This window comes from Stegostoma tigrinum, chromosome 15 (genome assembly GCF_030684315.1).
Source record: "Stegostoma tigrinum isolate sSteTig4 chromosome 15, sSteTig4.hap1, whole genome shotgun sequence".
Classification (NCBI taxonomy): Eukaryota; Metazoa; Chordata; class Chondrichthyes; order Orectolobiformes; family Stegostomatidae; genus Stegostoma; species Stegostoma tigrinum.
Genome location: NC_081368.1, coordinates 13299822 through 13318680, shown reverse-complemented (window position 1 = coordinate 13318680; position 18859 = coordinate 13299822). Strand labels below are relative to the sequence as shown.

The 18859-nt window shown below is 44.6% G+C and overlaps 1 protein-coding gene across 3 annotated transcripts in view; it reads right to left on the bottom strand.

Moving 5' to 3' along the window:
- LOC125458807 (E3 ubiquitin-protein ligase RNF128) overlaps positions 1–18859 on the bottom strand; it is a 149541-nt gene that overhangs the window by 23912 nt on the left and 106770 nt on the right. For all 3 annotated transcript variants that reach the window (XM_048544504.2, XM_048544505.2, XM_048544503.2), the window contains exon 2: positions 17528–17775. In XM_048544504.2, the coding sequence (XP_048400461.1) occupies positions 17528–17775 (248 nt within the window). The remainder of the gene's footprint in view (positions 1–17527; positions 17776–18859) is intronic.

Sequence of the window (18859 nt, the reverse complement as noted above, 5' to 3'; positions counted from 1 at the left end):
ATAGAAAGGCTTACACTTATTGAGACTCTTTCACAACCCCCGAACATCTCGAGTTGCTTACACAATGACTGCAATAGGTTTTAAAATGTAGTCACTGCTGGTCATGCAGTGAGTACAGTCCCCATCTCAGAACTGGGAGCATCAGGGGTTCAGGTTCCACTGCAGGTCTCATTGACCAAGGAAGGTGCATTCAGAACATGGGTCAAGGTGCCAATCCTGCCGACCTATGCCCATGGCACGCAGCAAAAACAGGAGACACTCCTGGTCAGTTAAGTGCAGAAGACAATGCTAAAGGGGCTGACCATGGTCAGCAAACAAGAGTGTCTCCAATATAGTGCAGGAGACAGGGCAGTTAATTTTCAAATGGAGAGGTCCCACAAACTGCAGTGGCCTAATGACGAGGTGGTCTGTGTTAAATGGCATTTGTAGATTGATGCTATTCATCATGTCTTTCATGCAGAGAACAGACAGATTTAAAGAAGTCTCAGTCAGCCCTGCTATGCATTACAGACAAGACCAGGGAATCATAACCTATTGGGGTCAGGTGAGAGCATGGAGTTGAGGCCGCAACCAGACAGGCCATGATTTTCTTGAATAGCAGAGCAGGCCAGAGGGCCTTCCCCTGTTCCTAATTCCTGTGCTCATGCAAATACAAAACTGATAGGAATAAGGAAGGAACATTGTGGACACCACTGAAGCTCTGATTTTAAGTAGAAATCTTTAAAATGCCAAACTATAATGGAGAGAGTTTAACCAACTGGGTTTGCTGTACAGTTTCATCTTGCAGTTGACAGGGTGAAGGCAGCTGTAATGTCATCCTGTTGGGATCAAATACAGTGAGCCATTTTCACTGATGGATAAAGCACCATTTAAATTCTGGGTAGCTGTGACTTTAATGATGAGCAGAACCCTTTTTGTACAATCGAGTTTGGTCATTTTGAAGTAAAAGCAGTTTTGCTTTTCCAGAGAAACATCACTGGAGGCAGATAGATTAATGCAGTTGTCAGCTTAACGGCAGTTTTCTTACAGCTCAGGCTGCAGGAGATGGTAGTGCTCATGTCACAGCTGAATCAACTGGACGCTACTGGTTCTGACTGCACACTTGAACAGAAAAGGAGACTGCCTTTTGTGAAGTAACATGAGCAATCTGACAGAGTCCTGGTACTTAAATGGGAACGGCTGATGCACCAAAGGGATCTGTCCGCCCCAGTGGACAGCAAGTCAGGCACTTGCTTGTGAAATAGGAATTTTTAATCCATCTATGAAGTGTCAGACTTGTCTCTCTGTGTCGGACAGAGACAAGAAAGAGCAGCCGAAAGCTAGTTTCCTGTAAACGTTCAGGTCATTAGAGAGAATGATGGCGAAAACACAGGGTCAAGAAAATAGGAAGGAGGTGAAGGCAGGCTTTGGGGTGAGAAGATGCAGGGCATTGTGAAAAAGTGCACCCTTCTGCCTTCAGAGAAGGCATCAATTTTTTTTTAAGCAAGTATCTATTTATTCATAGGTTGGAACATGAGCACCATCAGCAATGCCAGCAGTTATGGCTGAACTAAATAAAAAGCCAAAGAACAGCAGATGTTGGAAATCAGAAACAAAAACAGGAATTTCTGGAAAACCCCAGCAGGTCTGCGAGGACCTGTGGAGAGAAAACAGAATTAACATTTCGGGTCCAGTGACCCTTCCAGTTTCTGTTGCAGCATTTATGGCCCATTCCTAACTCAAATCTTGAGCAGAATGGCTCGAACATACAGATAGAACATTGGCAGGTTTTCACCTTGGTGAGATTAGTGAGTCAGATGGACTTTTGGTAACAATGCCATAATGACCACGTTTATTAACACCAGCATTTTATTTCCAGACGTTAAAGTCTGTACAGCTGTACAGCTCTATGACTAGGAGATGGAATTCACATTTGCAGGCTGCCCTGGTGGGACTCGAGCATGCATTCTTCATTGACCTAGAAATTGTAAGTGTACAGCAAAAAAAACAGAAAACAGCTACTTCTCACTCACTCTAATGTGTTACATCACCCTGCCAACCTACCCTTATGTTCCCCTCGCCCTTCAGTACTTCCCTGTTCTACCTGCATTCACTGTCAGCTGTGATTCCATTGATGACACCCTTGAGGTGCACACAAAAAAAACAAAGGTTGATGCTCCAGTACAGGACCAAGGAACTGCTACACATTTGGAGATGGATTTCAACAATCCTATACTGCTATTTTGAAGAACAACAGTAACGTCCAAGCCAGTATCTATGTGACAAATCAACAGACAGATCAAATGATCGTTATCACATTGCAGTTCATGGGAATTGATTGGGCATGGATTTGTATCGTTCCTCAAGCACTTAACTGGCTGTAAAACGGTGGTCATGAAGAAGGTGCCGCATAAAAGTCTATCTTTCCCAACAAGTCATATGATAGGGAGTTTCAGACTCTTGCAAAATCCCGTGATAGCTGTGGCCACTAAACTAGGCTGCCCTCATATTTGCTGTCGTCTCTCATTATCTTTCGGTCTGCAGCTGGGTGAATACTTGCGTTCGTTATTAAAAGCAGCACAAACTGAGTATTATTGCTAACAATTCTTGACTGGCCAGATGTCCTTCTGCGAAAGCTAATATGACCCTCTGTTACAAAACAACTGACAAAAACTAATCAGTACCATTTGTTTGTCACCATTAATACAATACCATGACTTCCGAAATTTTTAAAAAAACTGACTGAAGAGGCTGATTCACTCTCCATGTTAATGGATGACACGGTAAAATGACTTCACAGTTTTGAGATCAATTGCTCCTTAAAAACTCCTGTTACAAGAATTTTCGATTTAATATTGCACAACTCTGTATGCTTTGCAAAAGCCTTTGCCAACCCTTTATGTAATCCAGTTACGTGCCCTTCTGTTCCACTCTTCGCAAGGCATGGGCAACACTTGCTGACAATGCCAACAATGCCACATTCCAGAACGTAGAATCAATGGGTTGAACGGGCTGCTTCTGCACTGCAACATTTTTCTGACTGTAATTGTGCTCCTTTAGCTCCCACTTATGCACATCATTCATCTCTCACTGTTGGGTCTTGTTGCACACACACTCTGCAGCACATACCTATATGACAGGCAGTATTTTAAAAGTAACTTTTTAGACTGGCTAAAGTTTGGAGTTCTCCCTGTGTTCTGGCCAATACCTCCCACTTAGCTAACATGTTTCAGAGAGACTATCAGGCTATTCACTAAAGTCAGAATCGTTAGGGTTTAGAATGCATTGCCTGGGAGAGAGTAATGGAGGTAAATTCCACAGGTGGCTTCAAAAGGGAGCTGGATATATGTTTGAAAGTGATGAAGTTAGAGAGATGAGATAACAAGGTGTAGAGCTGGACGAACACAGCAGGCCAAGCAGCAGAGGAGCCGGAAGGCTAACGTTTCAGGCCTAGACCCTTCTTCAGAAATGGGGGAGGGGAAGGGGGTTCTGAAATAAATAGGGAGACAGGGGAGGCGGATAGAAGATGGATAAAAGGAGGAGATAGGTGGAGAGAAGATAGACAGGTCAAAGAGGCGGGGAAGGAGCCAGTAACGATAAGTGTAGGTGGGGAGGAGATAGGTCAGTCCATAGAGAACAGACAGGTCAAGGGGGCAGGATGAGGTTAGTAGGTAGGAGATGGGGGTGGGGGTGGGGCTTGAGGAGGATAGAGGGGATAGGTGGAAGGAAGGACAGGTTTGGGAGGCAGGGACAAGCTGGGCTGGTTTTGGGATGCAGTAGGGGGAGGGGAGATTTTGAAGCTTGTGAAGTCCACGTTGATACCATTGGGCTGCAGGGTTCCCAAGCAGAATATGAGTTGCTGTTCCTGCAACCTTTGGGTGGCATCGTCATGGCACTGCAGGAGACCCAGGATGGGCATGTCGTCTGTGGAATGGGAGGGGGAGTTGAAATCATTAGAGAGCTACAGAGATAGGGCTGGAGAATGGAACTAGCTGACTAGCTCTTTCAGCGGACTTGGGATTTAGAAGAAAGAGGGGGGAGTTTTATAGAAACATAAAGTTATGAATGCGGATTGATAAGACAGAAGCACGGAGGTTGTTTCCACTGGTGGTGAAACTAGAAGAGGGGACATTGCCTCAAAACTAGGGCGAGGAGTTTCAGAGTTAGCTGAAGGCGAACCTCTCGCAAAAGACTGTGAATCTGTGGAATTACTTTCCCAGTGAGGCTCTCTCATTGGATGTTTTAAGGCAAAACAAAATCGATTTTTGAACAGTAAGGGAATTAAAGGTTATGGCAAGCAAGCGAAGCCGAGTCTGTGAAAAGATCAGTCATGATCTTATCCAATGCAGAGCAGGTTTGCAGGGCCAGATAGCTACTCCTGCTCCTATTTCTTATGTCCTTTTGAACAAAAAATAAGTGTAGAGATTCCCGTTCCAGGCTTAATAAAACCTCGAGCTCACATTTGATCTTCCGAAATGATCATTGATTGGATTAATTGACTGTCGTTTTCTTGATTAAAACCTTGTAACTCAGTTTATTTAGCTCCTGCAATTAACAGGGTGGAACTCAACTCAAAAACATGACAAGTATTGCTCAGATTCTCACACTGCACCCGGTACCAGTTTCAGCCCGACTCCGATTAGAACTCTTATCTGAACCAAGAAGATGTTGCATTCAAAGTCAGCTCCTGGATTTGACCATCTGGAGCTGAGCCAATGCAGTTCCTACAAAACATTGCACACTTCTCAGAGCTGTTCTCTAGGTGAGACATTAAAGCCGAGATTTTTGAACAACTTTTCAGGTAGTTGTACAATATACTTTGTCAGATTTTTCACACAGGGCTACCCTTTCTATTTTGTCTGATGTCTATCATTAAAACTGTTACCTAAAGAGGTAAACTAACTTGTTTTTTTTAATGCTTATAATTGTGGCAGCCAATCTGTGCACACTTTCCACTGCCATGAGGCTTCTTGCATGAAACAAAATTGATTTTGAAGGTCATTGAGTGCATTTAGGAATTAGCAAAGATGTTGTATTAAAAGAACAGGGTTATTTTTCTTTTTAATGCCTCAATAAAATTATAATACACATCATAAATTTAATAACAGCAAAATACCCTGGATGCTGGAAATGTGAAAGAAACAGAATGCTGAACAAACTCAGTAGGTCTGACAGTTATTTGTAGGGAGAGAAACAGAGTCAATGTTTTGAGTATGATATGATGCTTTGGCATTGAAAAGGGCTGGAAAAGTTGTATCGGAGAACTGCAGATGCTGGAGAATCCGAGATAACAAGGTGTAGAGCTGGATGATCACAGCAGGCCAAGCAGCATCTTAGGAGAAGGAAAGCTGACGTTTCGGGCCTAGAAGGGCCTTGGCCCGAAATATCAGCTTTCCTGCTCCTAAGATGCTGCTTGGCCTGCTGTGTTCATACAGCTCTACACCTTGTTACCAGGGCTGGAAAAGTGATGGTTTTGAGAATGGAGGAGCAAGTCTAACAAATGCTACAGTTGCCCGAGAGTAAATTAAGGAATTGCTGATAATAATAGAGAAGGAGTAATACAGAGGGTAGGGCGTTAGTGGCAGAAAATAGGTCAGCTTGACTGAAAAGCAAATTCATGCAAGCAAGACATCATAATAGAGGGCAGAGTTCATGCATTGAGGTTGGTGAACTCAATGTCAAGGCTAGCTGTCTGTAAACATCTTTGGTGGAAAATGAGGTGCGGTTTCTCCAGATTGCATAGTGCTTTTCTGGACTACTGCAGCTAGCCTGAGTCACAAATGTTAGCATGAAAGTGAGGCAGTGCATTAAACTGGCAAACATCTGGAAAGTCATGGTCACCCTTGCAGAGAACAGCAGAGATGTTCCACAAACTGGTCACCCAGCCTGCGGTTAGTCTTACCAATGTAGAGGAGGTTGCATGGTGAGCAGGGAGTATAGTAAACAGGACTGAAAGCAGTCTAACTAAATCATTGCTTCACCTTAATGGAACAAAGAGTCAGTGTCACGCAGCACAGAAACAGACGCTTTGGTTGAACTCGTCCATGCCGACCAGATTTCCCAAACTAAACTAGTCCCATTTGCCTACTTTTGGTTCATATCCCTATAAACCTTTCTGATTCACGTACTGTTCAAAAAAGTGTCTTTTAAATGCTGTAACTGTACCCACATCTACGACTTCCTCTGGAAGCTCGTTCCATATATGCACCTCCCTCTGTGTAAAAAAAGTTGCCCCTCAGGTCCCTTTTAAATCTTCTCCCTCTGACCTTAAACCTACGACCTCTAGTTTTTGATTCTTCAACTCTAGGAAAAAGACCCTGGCCATTCATCTTAACTATGCTGTTCATGATATTATAAATCTCTATATGGTCACTCCTCAAACACCGACAATTCAGAGGGGAGGGAAAAAAAAAGCCCCAGCCTATCCAGCCTCCTCTTATAACTCAATCTCCCCAGGCCTGGCAACATCCTTGTAAATCTTTTCTGTGCCCTGTCCAATTTAATAATAACCTTATAGCAGGGCTACCAAAACTGTGCAGTACTCCAAAAGTGACCTCAGTAATGTTGCTTACAGCCGAAACATGCTTCCCAACTCCTTCACGTCATAAAATCCCTACAGTGTGAAAACAGGCCGTTCAACCCAACAAGTTCACACTGACGCATTGCCCCATAATCCACCTAATCTATGCATCCCTGAACACTATGGGGCAATATAGCATGGCCAGCCCACATCTTTCGACTGTGAGGGGGAACCAGACCACCTGGAGGAAGCCCATGCAGACAGGGAGAACGGCAGACAATCACCCGAGGGCGGAATCGAACTCAGGTTCCTGGCGCTGTGAGGCAGCTGTGCTAACCACTGAGCCACCGTGCCGCCCCATACTCAATGCTCTGAGAATTGAAGGCAATCGTGAGAAAGTAGGTGGTAAAGGGGCAGATGTTACACCATCAGCAACTGCCTGGCAAAGTGCCATGGGGGATTGAAAATAAGAGTAAGAAAGGAGCGGACCAGGATGCTGATTAAATTGATTTTAGGGCTTCCAAAAGTTGGAGTAGGCACAAAACAACATTGGCATTTTCAAATTTCCAAGGCATCATTCCGATAGTTCAGCCAAATAACACATTAGTCACATGAAAGTAGCACAGCTATTTATGTCAAGTTAGACTTTGGAGATCAAGATAAGCTTGTACAATGCTCTGTGACCATATATGATCATAATAAATTATTTAAAAACCTGACTTCTTTGTCTAATTAATTGAACAGTCAGCAATCCATTAGTACAACAGACATACTTCTACACTGTGCATTCAAATCTTAAAAATAATCAGTTAGTTACAAAACGGCATGGGAAAGGCAAGATTGTAGAATTTTCTGTCACCTCTAGATATTTATACTTTCACTGCGTCTAAAGACAGACACTCTGTCATTCAGAACAGCTGACTGCAGGAGAGAGATGCAGGGCTTGGTGACATGGTGTAAAGGTAACAGTCTCTCCCTCAACGTCAGCAAAACAAAACAGCCGGTTATTGACTTGACGTAGCAAGGTGAATGGCACGCCCATGTCAGCATCGACGCTGAAGGGGAGATGGCCAACTGCATTATGTTCCTCGGAGTGACAATCACCAACAAACTGTTCTGGTTCCCCCACAGTCAAGATGCCAAAGTCAAGAAAGCTCAATAATGTCTCGACTTCCTCAGGAGGCTTCAGCCAATTTGATTGGCTCCACTTGATACCAATAAATGGGTGGAGGCACTGGATAGAGCAAAAATTATGGGCCTTGCCACCGGACCTCCGAAAATTCGTTCCTTGATTGGACTAAAGTTGTAAGGAGGTCACGACTGGATTTCTGGACAACTGGGCTTTCCTTTAAATTAATAAAATGTGAAGCTGGACGAACACAGCAGGCCAAGCAGCATCTCAGGAGCACAAAAGCTGACGTTTCGGGCCTAGACCCTTCATCAGAGAGGGGGATGGGGTGAGGGTTCTGGAATAAATAGCGAGAGAGGGGGGGAGGCGGACCGAAGATGGAGAGAAAAGAAGATAGGTGGAAAGGAGAGTATAGGTGGGGAGGTAGGGAGGGGATAGGTCAGTCCAGGGAAGACGGACAGGTCAAGGAGGTGGGATGAGGTTAGTAGGTAGGAAATGGAGGTGAGGCTTGGGATGGGAGGAAGGGATGCGGTGAGAGGAAGAACAGGTCAGGGAGGCAGTGACAGGCTGGGCTGGTTGTGTGGTGCAGTGGGGGGAGGGGACGAACTGGGCTGGTTTAGGGATGCGGTGAGGGAAGGGGAGATTTTGAAGCTGGTGAAGTCCACATTGATGCCCGAAACGTCAGATTTTGTGCTCCTGAGATGCTGCTTGGCCTGCTGTGTTCATCCAGCTTCACACTTTATTATCTTGGATTCGCCAGCATCACTGATAAATCCTGCCCCACCGAACTCATCTCTACCTCTGATGAAGGGTCTACGCCCCAAACGTCAGCTTTTGTGCTCTGAGATGCTGCTTGGCCTGTGTTCATCCAGCCTCACATTTTATTATCTTGGAATTCTCCAGCATCTGCAGTTCCCATTATCTCTGATACTATTTTAACTCCCCTCCACCTATCTGGACTCCATTTCCTCCCCTTTGGTCCAGGAACTCCCTATCTACGTCCGTGACACCACCCATGCCCTCCACCTCCTCCAATTCCCTGGCCCCCAACACCTCATTTTCACCATGGACATCCAGTCCTTATACACCTGTATTCCGCATGCAGATGGCCTCAAGGCCCTCCGCTTCTTCCTGTCCCGCAGGCCCGACCAGTCCCCGTCCACCAACACCCTCATCCACCTAGCCAAATTGTCCTCACCCTCAACAACTTCTCTTTCAATTCCTCCCACTTCCTACAGACAAAGGGGGTGGCCATGGGTACCCGCGTGGGCCCCAGCTATGCCCGCCTCTTTGTAGGTTACGTGGAACAGTCCCTCTTCCGCACCTACACAGGCCCCAAACCCCACCTCTTCCTCCGTTACATTGATGACTATATCGGCGCCGCCTCTTGCTCCCCAGAGGAGCTCGAACAGTTCATCCACTTCACCAACACCTTCCACCCCAACCTTCAGTTCACCTGGGCCATCTCCAGCACATCCCTCACATTCCTGGACCTCTCAGTCTCCATCTCAGGCAACCAGCTTGGAACTGATGTCCATTTCAAGCCCACCGACTGCCACAGCTACCTAGAATACTCCTCCTCCCACCCACCCTCCTGCAAAAATTCCATCCCCTATTCCCAATTACTCCACCTCCGCCGCATCTGCTCCCACGATGAGGCATTCCACTTCCGCACATCCCAGTTCTTCAAGGACCGCAACTTCCCCCCCCCCGGACAGTGGTCGAGAACGCCCTTGACCGCGTCTCCCGCATTTCCTGCAACACATCCCTCGCACCCCGCCCCCGCCACAACCGCCCAAAGAGGATCCCCCTCATTCTCACACACCACCCCACCAACCTCCGGATACAACGCATCATCCTCCGACACTTCCGCCATCTACAATCCGACCCCACCACCCAAGACATTTTTCCATCCCCAACCCTGTCTGCTTTCCGGAGAGACCACTCTCTCCGCGACTCCCTTGCTCACTCCACACTGCCCTCCAACCTCACCACACCCGGCACCTTCCCCTGCAACCGCAGGAAATGTTACACTTGCCCCCACACCTCCTCCCTCACCCCTATCCCAGGCCCCAAGATGACTTTCCATAGTAAGCAGAGGTTCACCTGCACATCTGCCAATGTGTTATACTGTATCCACCGTACCCAGTGTGGCTTCCTCTACATTGGGGAAACCAAGCGGAGGCTTGGGGACCGCTTTGCAGAACACCTCTGCTCGGTTCGCAATCAACAACTGCACCTCCCAGTCGCAAACCATTTCAACTCCCCCTCCCATTCTTTAGATGACATGTCCATCGTGGGCCTCCTGCAGGGCCACAATGATGCCACCCGAAGGTTGCAGGAACAGCAACTCCTATTCCGCTTGGGAACCCTGCAGCCCAATGGAATCAATGTGGACTTCACCAGCTTCAAAATCTCCCCTTCCCCCTCCGCATCCCAAAACCAGCCCAGTTCGTCCCCTCCCGCCACTGCACAACACAACCAGCCCAGCTCTTCCCCTCCACCCACTGCATCCCAAAACCAGCCCAACCTGTCTCTGCCTCCTTAACCTGTTCTTCCTCTCACCCATCCCTTCCTCCCACCCCAAGCCGCACCTCCATTTCCTACCTACTAACCTCATCCCACCTCCTTGACCTGTCCATCTTCCCTGGACTGACCTATCCCCCACCCCACCTATCTTCTTTTCTCTCCATCTTCGGTCCGCCTCCCCCTCCCTCCATATTTATTCCAGAACCCTCACCCCATCCCCCTCTCTGATGAAGGGTCTAGGCACAAAACATCAGCTTTTGTGCTCCTGAGATGCTGCTTGGCCTGCTGTGTTCATCCAGCTTCACACTTTATTATCTTGGATTCTCCAGCATCTGCAGTTCCCATTATCACTGATACAATTTCCTTTAAATTACTTTGCTGCATTTAAATTATGTCCCTTAAAGTCTTTTGAATCTCTGCTTACAGTTGTCTTGTCAGCATAATCAAACCAAATAACTGGAATTACTCAACAGGTCTGGCAGCATCTGTGATGAGATAACAGAGTTGTTGTTTCAGGTCAATCAAAGGTCACAGAACAGAAACATTAACTCTGTTTTCTGTACATAGATGCTGCCAAACCTGCTGAGTTTCTCCAGTACTGTTTTTATTTATTCTATCATGTGACATGATTTCCCTCAATCAGAGTGGCTTATCAGACCATTTCAGAAGAGAGGTTAAGAGACAACCACGTTGCTGCAATCCTGGACTCACACAGAGACCAGACCAAGTAGGTATGGCAGATTTCCTTCCTTAAAAATAGACTTTAGTGAATTGATGGGCTTTTAGAACAATGATAGTCTCAGGCAACATCGAGACTAGCTTTATGTTTCAGACTTATTAACGGAATTCAAATTCCACCAGCAGGATTCAAACTCATATCCTCAGGGTAATTTCCCAGGCTTCCAGACTACTAATCCAATGACACTACCAATACATTGCCTCCCCTAAACTTGCTGTATCCACTGCATTTTGCTAGTCAGCATTGTCTATTTAAATTATATGTAACATGTGACTCCTATTTACAACATTTCATTCTCTTTTAAGCCACTTGAAAATGAAAAATGCATAAATCAGGAAATTCTCCAAGAGTACAGAATATCTGAGTCGGAATATCTCCAGTCCTCGCAAACTCAACAAGTCTCATCACAGCAGCAGCCTTTCAGCCCACAGACAAACGAAATGAAACTTTTTAAGCTGTCAAGGCATGCTCATCATATTCACATGGCAGAATATTTTCTTCCATAGTAAATCTAACGAGAACCAAAAGAAGGTGATCACTCGAGTGGCTCAAAAGCAGAGAAAGTCAAACAATATCTAACTGCATCTTTTCCAGTACACCATTGCTCACATTGTGACACTGGCCATATAGTATATTCATGAGGGTGACCTTCCTACCTGCACCCATTACTCATGACTGTTAAAAGGGGTTCTTTGAACCTAGCTGTGTGACGCCTTCCCCAGATTCAGAGGTCATAACTCATAGCCTAGTGGCATTATCACTGGACTGTTAATCCGGAGACCCAGATAATGTTCTGGGGACCCAGGTTCAAATCCCACCATAGCAGATGGTGGAATTTGACCAAAAATATCTGGAATTAAGAAGCTAATGATGACCGTGAGTCCATTGTCAATTGTTGGAAAAACCCATCTGATTCCCTAATGTCCTTCAGGGAAAGAAACTGCCATCCTTACCTGATCTCCATACCCCTGCCCTCTGGGCAATTAGGCATGAGAAATAAATACTGCCTGGCCAGCAACGCCCTCATCCCATGAATGAATAATGAATTAATAATAGGAGGATCAGTTTCATCCCACACTAACATGCCTGCGAGAGACTTGCACGATAGTACGCTGGCAGAGATTACTTTGCAGTATCAAAACAGGCTGTACTGATCTACACACAATCGATTCGCAGTAAGTTAAATATTAGCTAATGCACTGAGTGTCTTTGTCATGCAATTGTATAATAAAAAAAAATCTTTATGTCTGGTAAACACAGTCAGGTAATCCACTTTTTTGGACTGAACAGACTGTTTCAGCAAACTTTTGGTTTAGGAAAGTTAGTCACACTTGCCAGTTTGAATTTTTTGGATGATTGGGCACGCCACCATTTAGATGTTATGTTGTTGGTTTACAGTCTAGGCAAGCAGAGGGGGAATAAGGAAATTGATATAGATTAAACAGGTGGCAAGGGGAGATCTGGAATGTTAACTCTCTCCACAGGCATTACTTATTACTTGACCTGCTTAATATTTTAGAACAAACAACAAAGAACAGTACAGCACAGGAACAGGCCCTTCAGATCACAAGCCTGTGCTGATAAATGACACATTTTAATTAAAAGCTTTTTTTTTGCGTCTACGTGGTACGTAACCGTCTAGTCCCTGCCTAATCGTTTATCTGTCAGGATGACTCTTAAAATGCTGCTCTAGGATCTGCCTCCACCACCTTCTCTGTCAGCACATTCCAGGCACTTACCAACCTCTGTGGAAAATCTTGCCTCTCACATCTCCTTTGAATTCTTCCACCTTCACCCCCCTCCACTTTGACCCCAGACCGAAGTCCCTGAGTAATTGTCATTTCTACCCTGGGAGAAAAGGACTCTGGCCATTCACTCTATCCAAGCTTCTCAATTTTTTAAAACCTCTATTGAGTCACCCCTCAGCCTCTGACTTTCAAGTGAAAACAAACAGAATTTGTCCAATCTCTCCTCATAGCCAATACTCTCCAAACTGGACAACATCCTGGTAAACAGCTTCGGTATCCTGTCCAAACAGTCACATCCTTCTGGTAGTGGGGTGACCAGGACTGTGCACAATATTCTAAATGTGGCCTGAATGAAGTTCTATGCAGTTGCAATGTGGCTTACCAATTTTCAGAGTCCGTGCCCTGACTGATGAGGCCATGTGCCTTTTGAGCACCTTATCCACTTGTGTTGCCACTTTCAGGGAATTGTGGACCTATGCACCTAGATCCCTCTGTATATGTTAGTGATTCTAAGGGTTCTGCCATTTACTGTATACTTCCCTCCTGCATTAGATCTTCCAAAATACATTACCTTATATTTGCCTGGGTTAGAATCCATCTGTCATTTCACCACTGGAGTTTCCAGTCTGTATCCTACTATATCCTCTGGCAATCCTCCTCAACATCTGTAGCTCCCAACCTTTGCGTCATCCACAACCTTACTAATCAGACCACCTACATTCTCCTCCAAATCATTTATATAAATTACAAATGTGGGGTCCCAACATGGATCCCTGAAGAACAGTACTGCTCATAGATCTCTAGTCAGAAAAGCACCCTTCCACCACTACGCTGTCTATGACCAAGCCAGTTCTCTATCCGTCTTATCACTGATCCCATGTGAATTCACCTTTTGCACCAGCCTGCCATGAGGGACTTTGTCAAAGGCCTTGCTAAAGTCCACATATTCAACATCCACTGCCCTGCCCGCAGTCAACTTAGTCACTTCTGAAAGAAAAGCGCAATCAACTTTGAGACACAGCCACCACCCCACTCCCCTCGCAAGAAGCCATGCTGCCTGTCACCAATAAGTCCATATATTTCCAAATGTGAACGTATCCTAGGGATGCCCCTAAGAATCGTTGCTAAGAATTGGTCTACAAACAAGGCTCGCCAGCCTGTAATTTCCTTGATTACCCCTGGTGCCCTTAAGCAAAAGAACGACTTGGGCTATTCTCCAATGCCCGGGGCCTCTCCCCATGACAAAACAGAATGCAAGATTTCGGACAAGGCCAGAGCAATTACCTTACTTCCCTTATCTTCCTCAGCATTCTAGTCAAGATCGGATCAGGTCAGTTCCTGGGGGATTAACGATTTTAAAAGACCCAACACCACCACCTTTTATATTAATATGCCCCAGGCTGTGAACATACCCCTCTCAAAACTCACCATCCCCCATGGCCTTCTCCTTTGTCAATACTGATGGGAAGTATTAATTGAGGACCTCACCCACCACATCCAGCTCCAGATATAAATTCCCTCCTTTGTCTTTGAGTGGACCTACCATTTCTCTAGCTACCTTCGTGCTCCTTATGCAAATAGAAAAAGCACACATTTTTCTAATCCTCCAATTCCTTGTGAATCCTCATATAACCATTCCCTAACTGAACTGCTGCTGCTGTGACCTTTAACATGTAAATGGTCATCCAAATAAATCATTAGGCATCTTGGGATCTTCCTTAATCCTGTTTACCAAGGTCATTACTGGCTGCTTTTAGCGCTCCTAACAGCTTGCTTATTTTCCTTGTGTGTGCAGGCTGTCTTTTCCCTCACTGTTTTTTAAAACTTTAAAATGGGAGCAGTTTTAACAGTATTTCATTCTGGGATTTGCGTTCATTTCTAGCATTCATACATATTTGAGTCACGATTGACTAAGTGAAGGCCAATCACCAAAGTACAGTCAAGAAAACCTAAACACTTTCTGCCTGCGCTCCACCCATTGCCAAGGTCAAATTCACGGTGGTGAAAACCTTTCCGAACACAATTACATAACAGCACACCGTGACATGGCTGGACAGCCCTTCTTACCTGCACACACCAAATGGTGAAGTCATAGATCAATTGTGTGCACGCTGCAGTGCCCCAGATACCTGCCAATCCCAATATCTAACATGCTAACATGTTTGTCAAAAATGGGGGGAGCAGGCACTCAGCCTACTTGAAAAACTTCAACGCTGCTCAGATTGCATAGCGAATAAACCATTGCGTAGCAGCTACGGAATATTGCAGAAGAATCAGTGGTTGGAGGATTCAAACCAAAATGGTATATGCACAAACCAAAGAAATCTGGGCATGTGGCTGCCATTGACAAAGAAGTTGCAATGAATATCGTCAGAATGGATTGTGTTTCAGGAGGCTCAAGCCTTTGTGCTGAAATCAGCAAAGCAAAATGGCGTACTACAGATCTCAAAGGCAGCTCTGGTTGGTGTACAATCTTACAGGATGGGAGGAGATCCTTTGACCCATCACGTCTGTGCTGTTCAAGTACTGACCCACTCTAGTCCCATTTCGCAGCACTTGGCTTGAAGCTTTGTGTCATGTAAATGAAGAGAAGCAATACTGTACTTCAACAGAAGACCAGGATCGTGCACTATGGCTCAATAAATCTTGACAAGCTTAAATATTCACTGCATCGTCTGCTATGTTGCATTATTTTCCGTACTTGAGAAAAACTAAATGACACTGTAAACATTTTTTACATGCAGCTTTTAAGTTTGATAATTTTTCTACACTAAATCAATCAAATTAAGTCCATTTCTTCCAAATGCATTTTATGTAAGTAACTATCATAAAAACGCAAATACTGTTTTTTTTAAATACTTCTGCAGATGGAGTTGGCAAGAACAGTCTCTGACCTGTCAGTGCTGTGATAACAAGGCAATGGGTACAGGGTGGATTTCAACCCCTCCAGGAATATTATTCACTCAAGTTGACTAGCTGCTGAAAGCTTAGGTCATTGAACACAAGATTTTTACACAAGAAAACAGAGTCATTAAAACTTGGTCCTTTGTTGGATGAATAAAAAAAGATGCTCATGGTGAATTGAATAACGTAAGAAAGAGAGAGGTTGGCAGAAATAGTTCCAAAGTGACCACTATCCAGCATGTAATAATATTAGGTGGTTACACAACAATGTAAAATGTTTCCAAGAAGAGAACAAATCCATAGTGGGTGGAGATGGGGAGTCCATGACATGCTTGACCTCACAAGCAGTAGGTGCTGATTGATGACGACTGCACAGCTTCCTGGAAGACCATGCCACCGATGAGAAAAAGACTAAAAAAGTTTGAGCAGTGTCATTGCTCCTGCCAAGGCTTTCTGTGGAACACCCAAGAACATTCCAATTTGGAGTCACATCATGCCAAGCAGGATTCCTACCAGTTTTCCAAAACCTGAAACGGAGATGCAGTGAGCCTTCTGCTCCTGGGGATGTGAGTGGGCCAGTTCTTTCTGCAGTGTTGCAGTGATATCAGTGAAGAGCACTAACTGAACAGTCTTGTGATAGCTGGCTCTTGTCCCAACAGCGAGGGGCAAGTGGCTCTCCTGTGATGGTAAATTCTGTTCCTCAGCAAGTGAAGACTCCTCCTGGGAAGAGATCACCTCAACCCCAATAGGAGGAGGGGGGGGGGGGGGGGGGGGGTGGGCGGGGAACACATCTGTGTTGCTTGACATTCCATGCAGTGAAATCCCCAATGGGTGCTGACAATGAAACAGAGGAGAAAAAGGCAACATAGTTGCCAAGCTTAAATCCAATTGTTTCTTCACTTCAAATGCCAATATCATTCATTAATTAAAGCATTTGATTTCACAACTCAAGAACTGCTAAGTGTCCAGTGAGCTATTCTTTGTGGGAGGGGGGAGAAAGAGAGAAGGGAAGAAAGAGAGAAGGGGAGAAAGGGAGAAGGGGAGAAAGAGAAACAAAACTCAACATAACATGACAGCCAGCGACCATAATTACTATGTGCTAAATTACTACATTGTCTTCCACTGTGTAAGTCAATTTAAATCTTGTTGTTCGAACCATTAAGCATTTGGCTTCAAAAAGAGTTTTAATCAGGTTTAAAGAACCTACTACTTCTCTCTTTAACAAATATCCAAACAAAAGAAAGTCTTTACAACAATAGTGCTGCTCAATTCGAAACACGAGCAAGTCATTCAGCCCTTCGAAAGTATTCAACCTATTAACTACACCACAGGCTCCAATACCTGCCACAGAATCTTGACAGTTTGGTTCGGTTAAGGCCACAAGGTGCCAAATTTTTTTTTCCCATCAATTTTTTAAGCTTTCAGCAGTCAATTTTTAATGGTTTTACATAGGGCAAATCAATCGATACTCATGTTTATGCATAGACGTTTTAGCCGATAATTGAAGCCTTCATAAGTTACCTTAAATAAAAGGGCCATACTTTCTGCTCTTAAAATAGAGTGTGTTATGGCCAAAACATGGGCCTGGTTTACAATGCAAACCTCAACGCTGGTAGGAAAGCAGTGCTGTTCTGGAATAGAAGCTGCATAAATCAACTCGACAAAGCTGTACACTCAACAATGCCAGCAAGAAACATTCCTGATCTAAATGTGAATTACACAGCATTCAGATGCCATCGTTGTGCTGCTGTACTTGCATATCTTGATTTGTGCTGGCTTCTGGAAATGTCGTGGAGGTGGGTTCAATTGTAGTGCTGGATAATTATTTGGATAGAAATGGCTGAACAGCTCGTTCAGAACGGGCAGAGAGACACCAATAGTGCAATTCAATTTCTGCACCAGCTGTGGTCACCATGAAAGCCCCCTCCTTCTCAATCTTGCCCTTAATCCAGAACTGAATAAATAAAATAAAAACTTACCTGTTTTCGAGATTGAGCCCTTGCAAGCCGTAATCTTCTTGCAGAGTAGAAGATGAAATATCCAACTGTGGCAGCAGTGACAACAAAAAAGGAAACAGAGACAAAGAAGATGGAGTATTGGCTCATCCACGGTCCGTGCTGCTTCCCGACTTCAATCACCATGGAAACAGCAATACCTTCCTTCACCAGCGCCAAAATCTCGCTGCCCTTGATGTTGCCAATCATGACTGCGACCATATTGCCCGTACCTGTGAAATGGGAGGACAGTTAGCATTTTGCAAGTTTTTACACTAAACATTTTGCATTATGACACTGCTGCACACAATGGGGAGGCATCTAATACAAGGTATGAGCAACATTGCATTGATGAGGTAGAACAGGAAAACAATAAATACTCAATACACATCTGATGAATTCATATATCACATTAAGCCTGAGGCATACTTCTGCTACATGCGTAGTGTTTACAACTGTATCATTTCAAAGTCTATTCTTCCCTCCCATTTTACCTGAAGAAAATCCATTGAACATTCTCTTTGTACTGGTCAGAAAAAGTGGTATTTTTCTTTCCTCCATCATGCAAGAAATCTAAAAGAAAAACTTCAAAATCTTGCCCATGATTGTGACTGTTGAAAAACAGTCCGCGAACTAAAATGGAAGAAATTTAGACAGCAGTGCAGACTCATTCTACAAGGATTCCCTAACATTAGCTGAGGCAAGTTGTAAGCTGTAAACTTCACAATTCACAGAAACTAGGAGCAGTAGATCATTGAGTGCCTTGACCCTGATCCTCCATTCAATATGATCATGTCTGATTCTCGAGAGAAATACCAAACACTCCCATTTTTCTCCACACCCCTTGATGCCTTTAAAATCTAAAACTCTCTCTCTCTCTCTCTCTTTCTGGAATATGTTCAGTAACTTTGCCTCTACAGCCTTCTGAGGTAGAGATTTCTACAGGTTCACTATTGTCTGAGTGAAGAAATCTTTCCTCATCTCAGTCCTAACTGGCCTAATTTGTACTGTCAGATTGCAGCCCCTGGTTCTAGACTTCCCAAACATTCCCCCCTGCAACTCATCTGACCAGCCCTTTTGTGATATCGTGTATTTCAAACAGATCCTTTCTCATCCTTCCAAACGTTAGTGAATACAGGCCCATTAAAACTCCCCACAGAACTGGGACTAACAGGAGGCTACGTCTGATGACTACTGTCCGATTTCGGAAATTAGACGTTAGATCAAGGCTGTGTCATTCTGATTTCCAGAATCGAGCAGAAGGAATTGCACCACTCACAGTAATGTGACAAACCTGTGTCAAATATGGTAAAAATT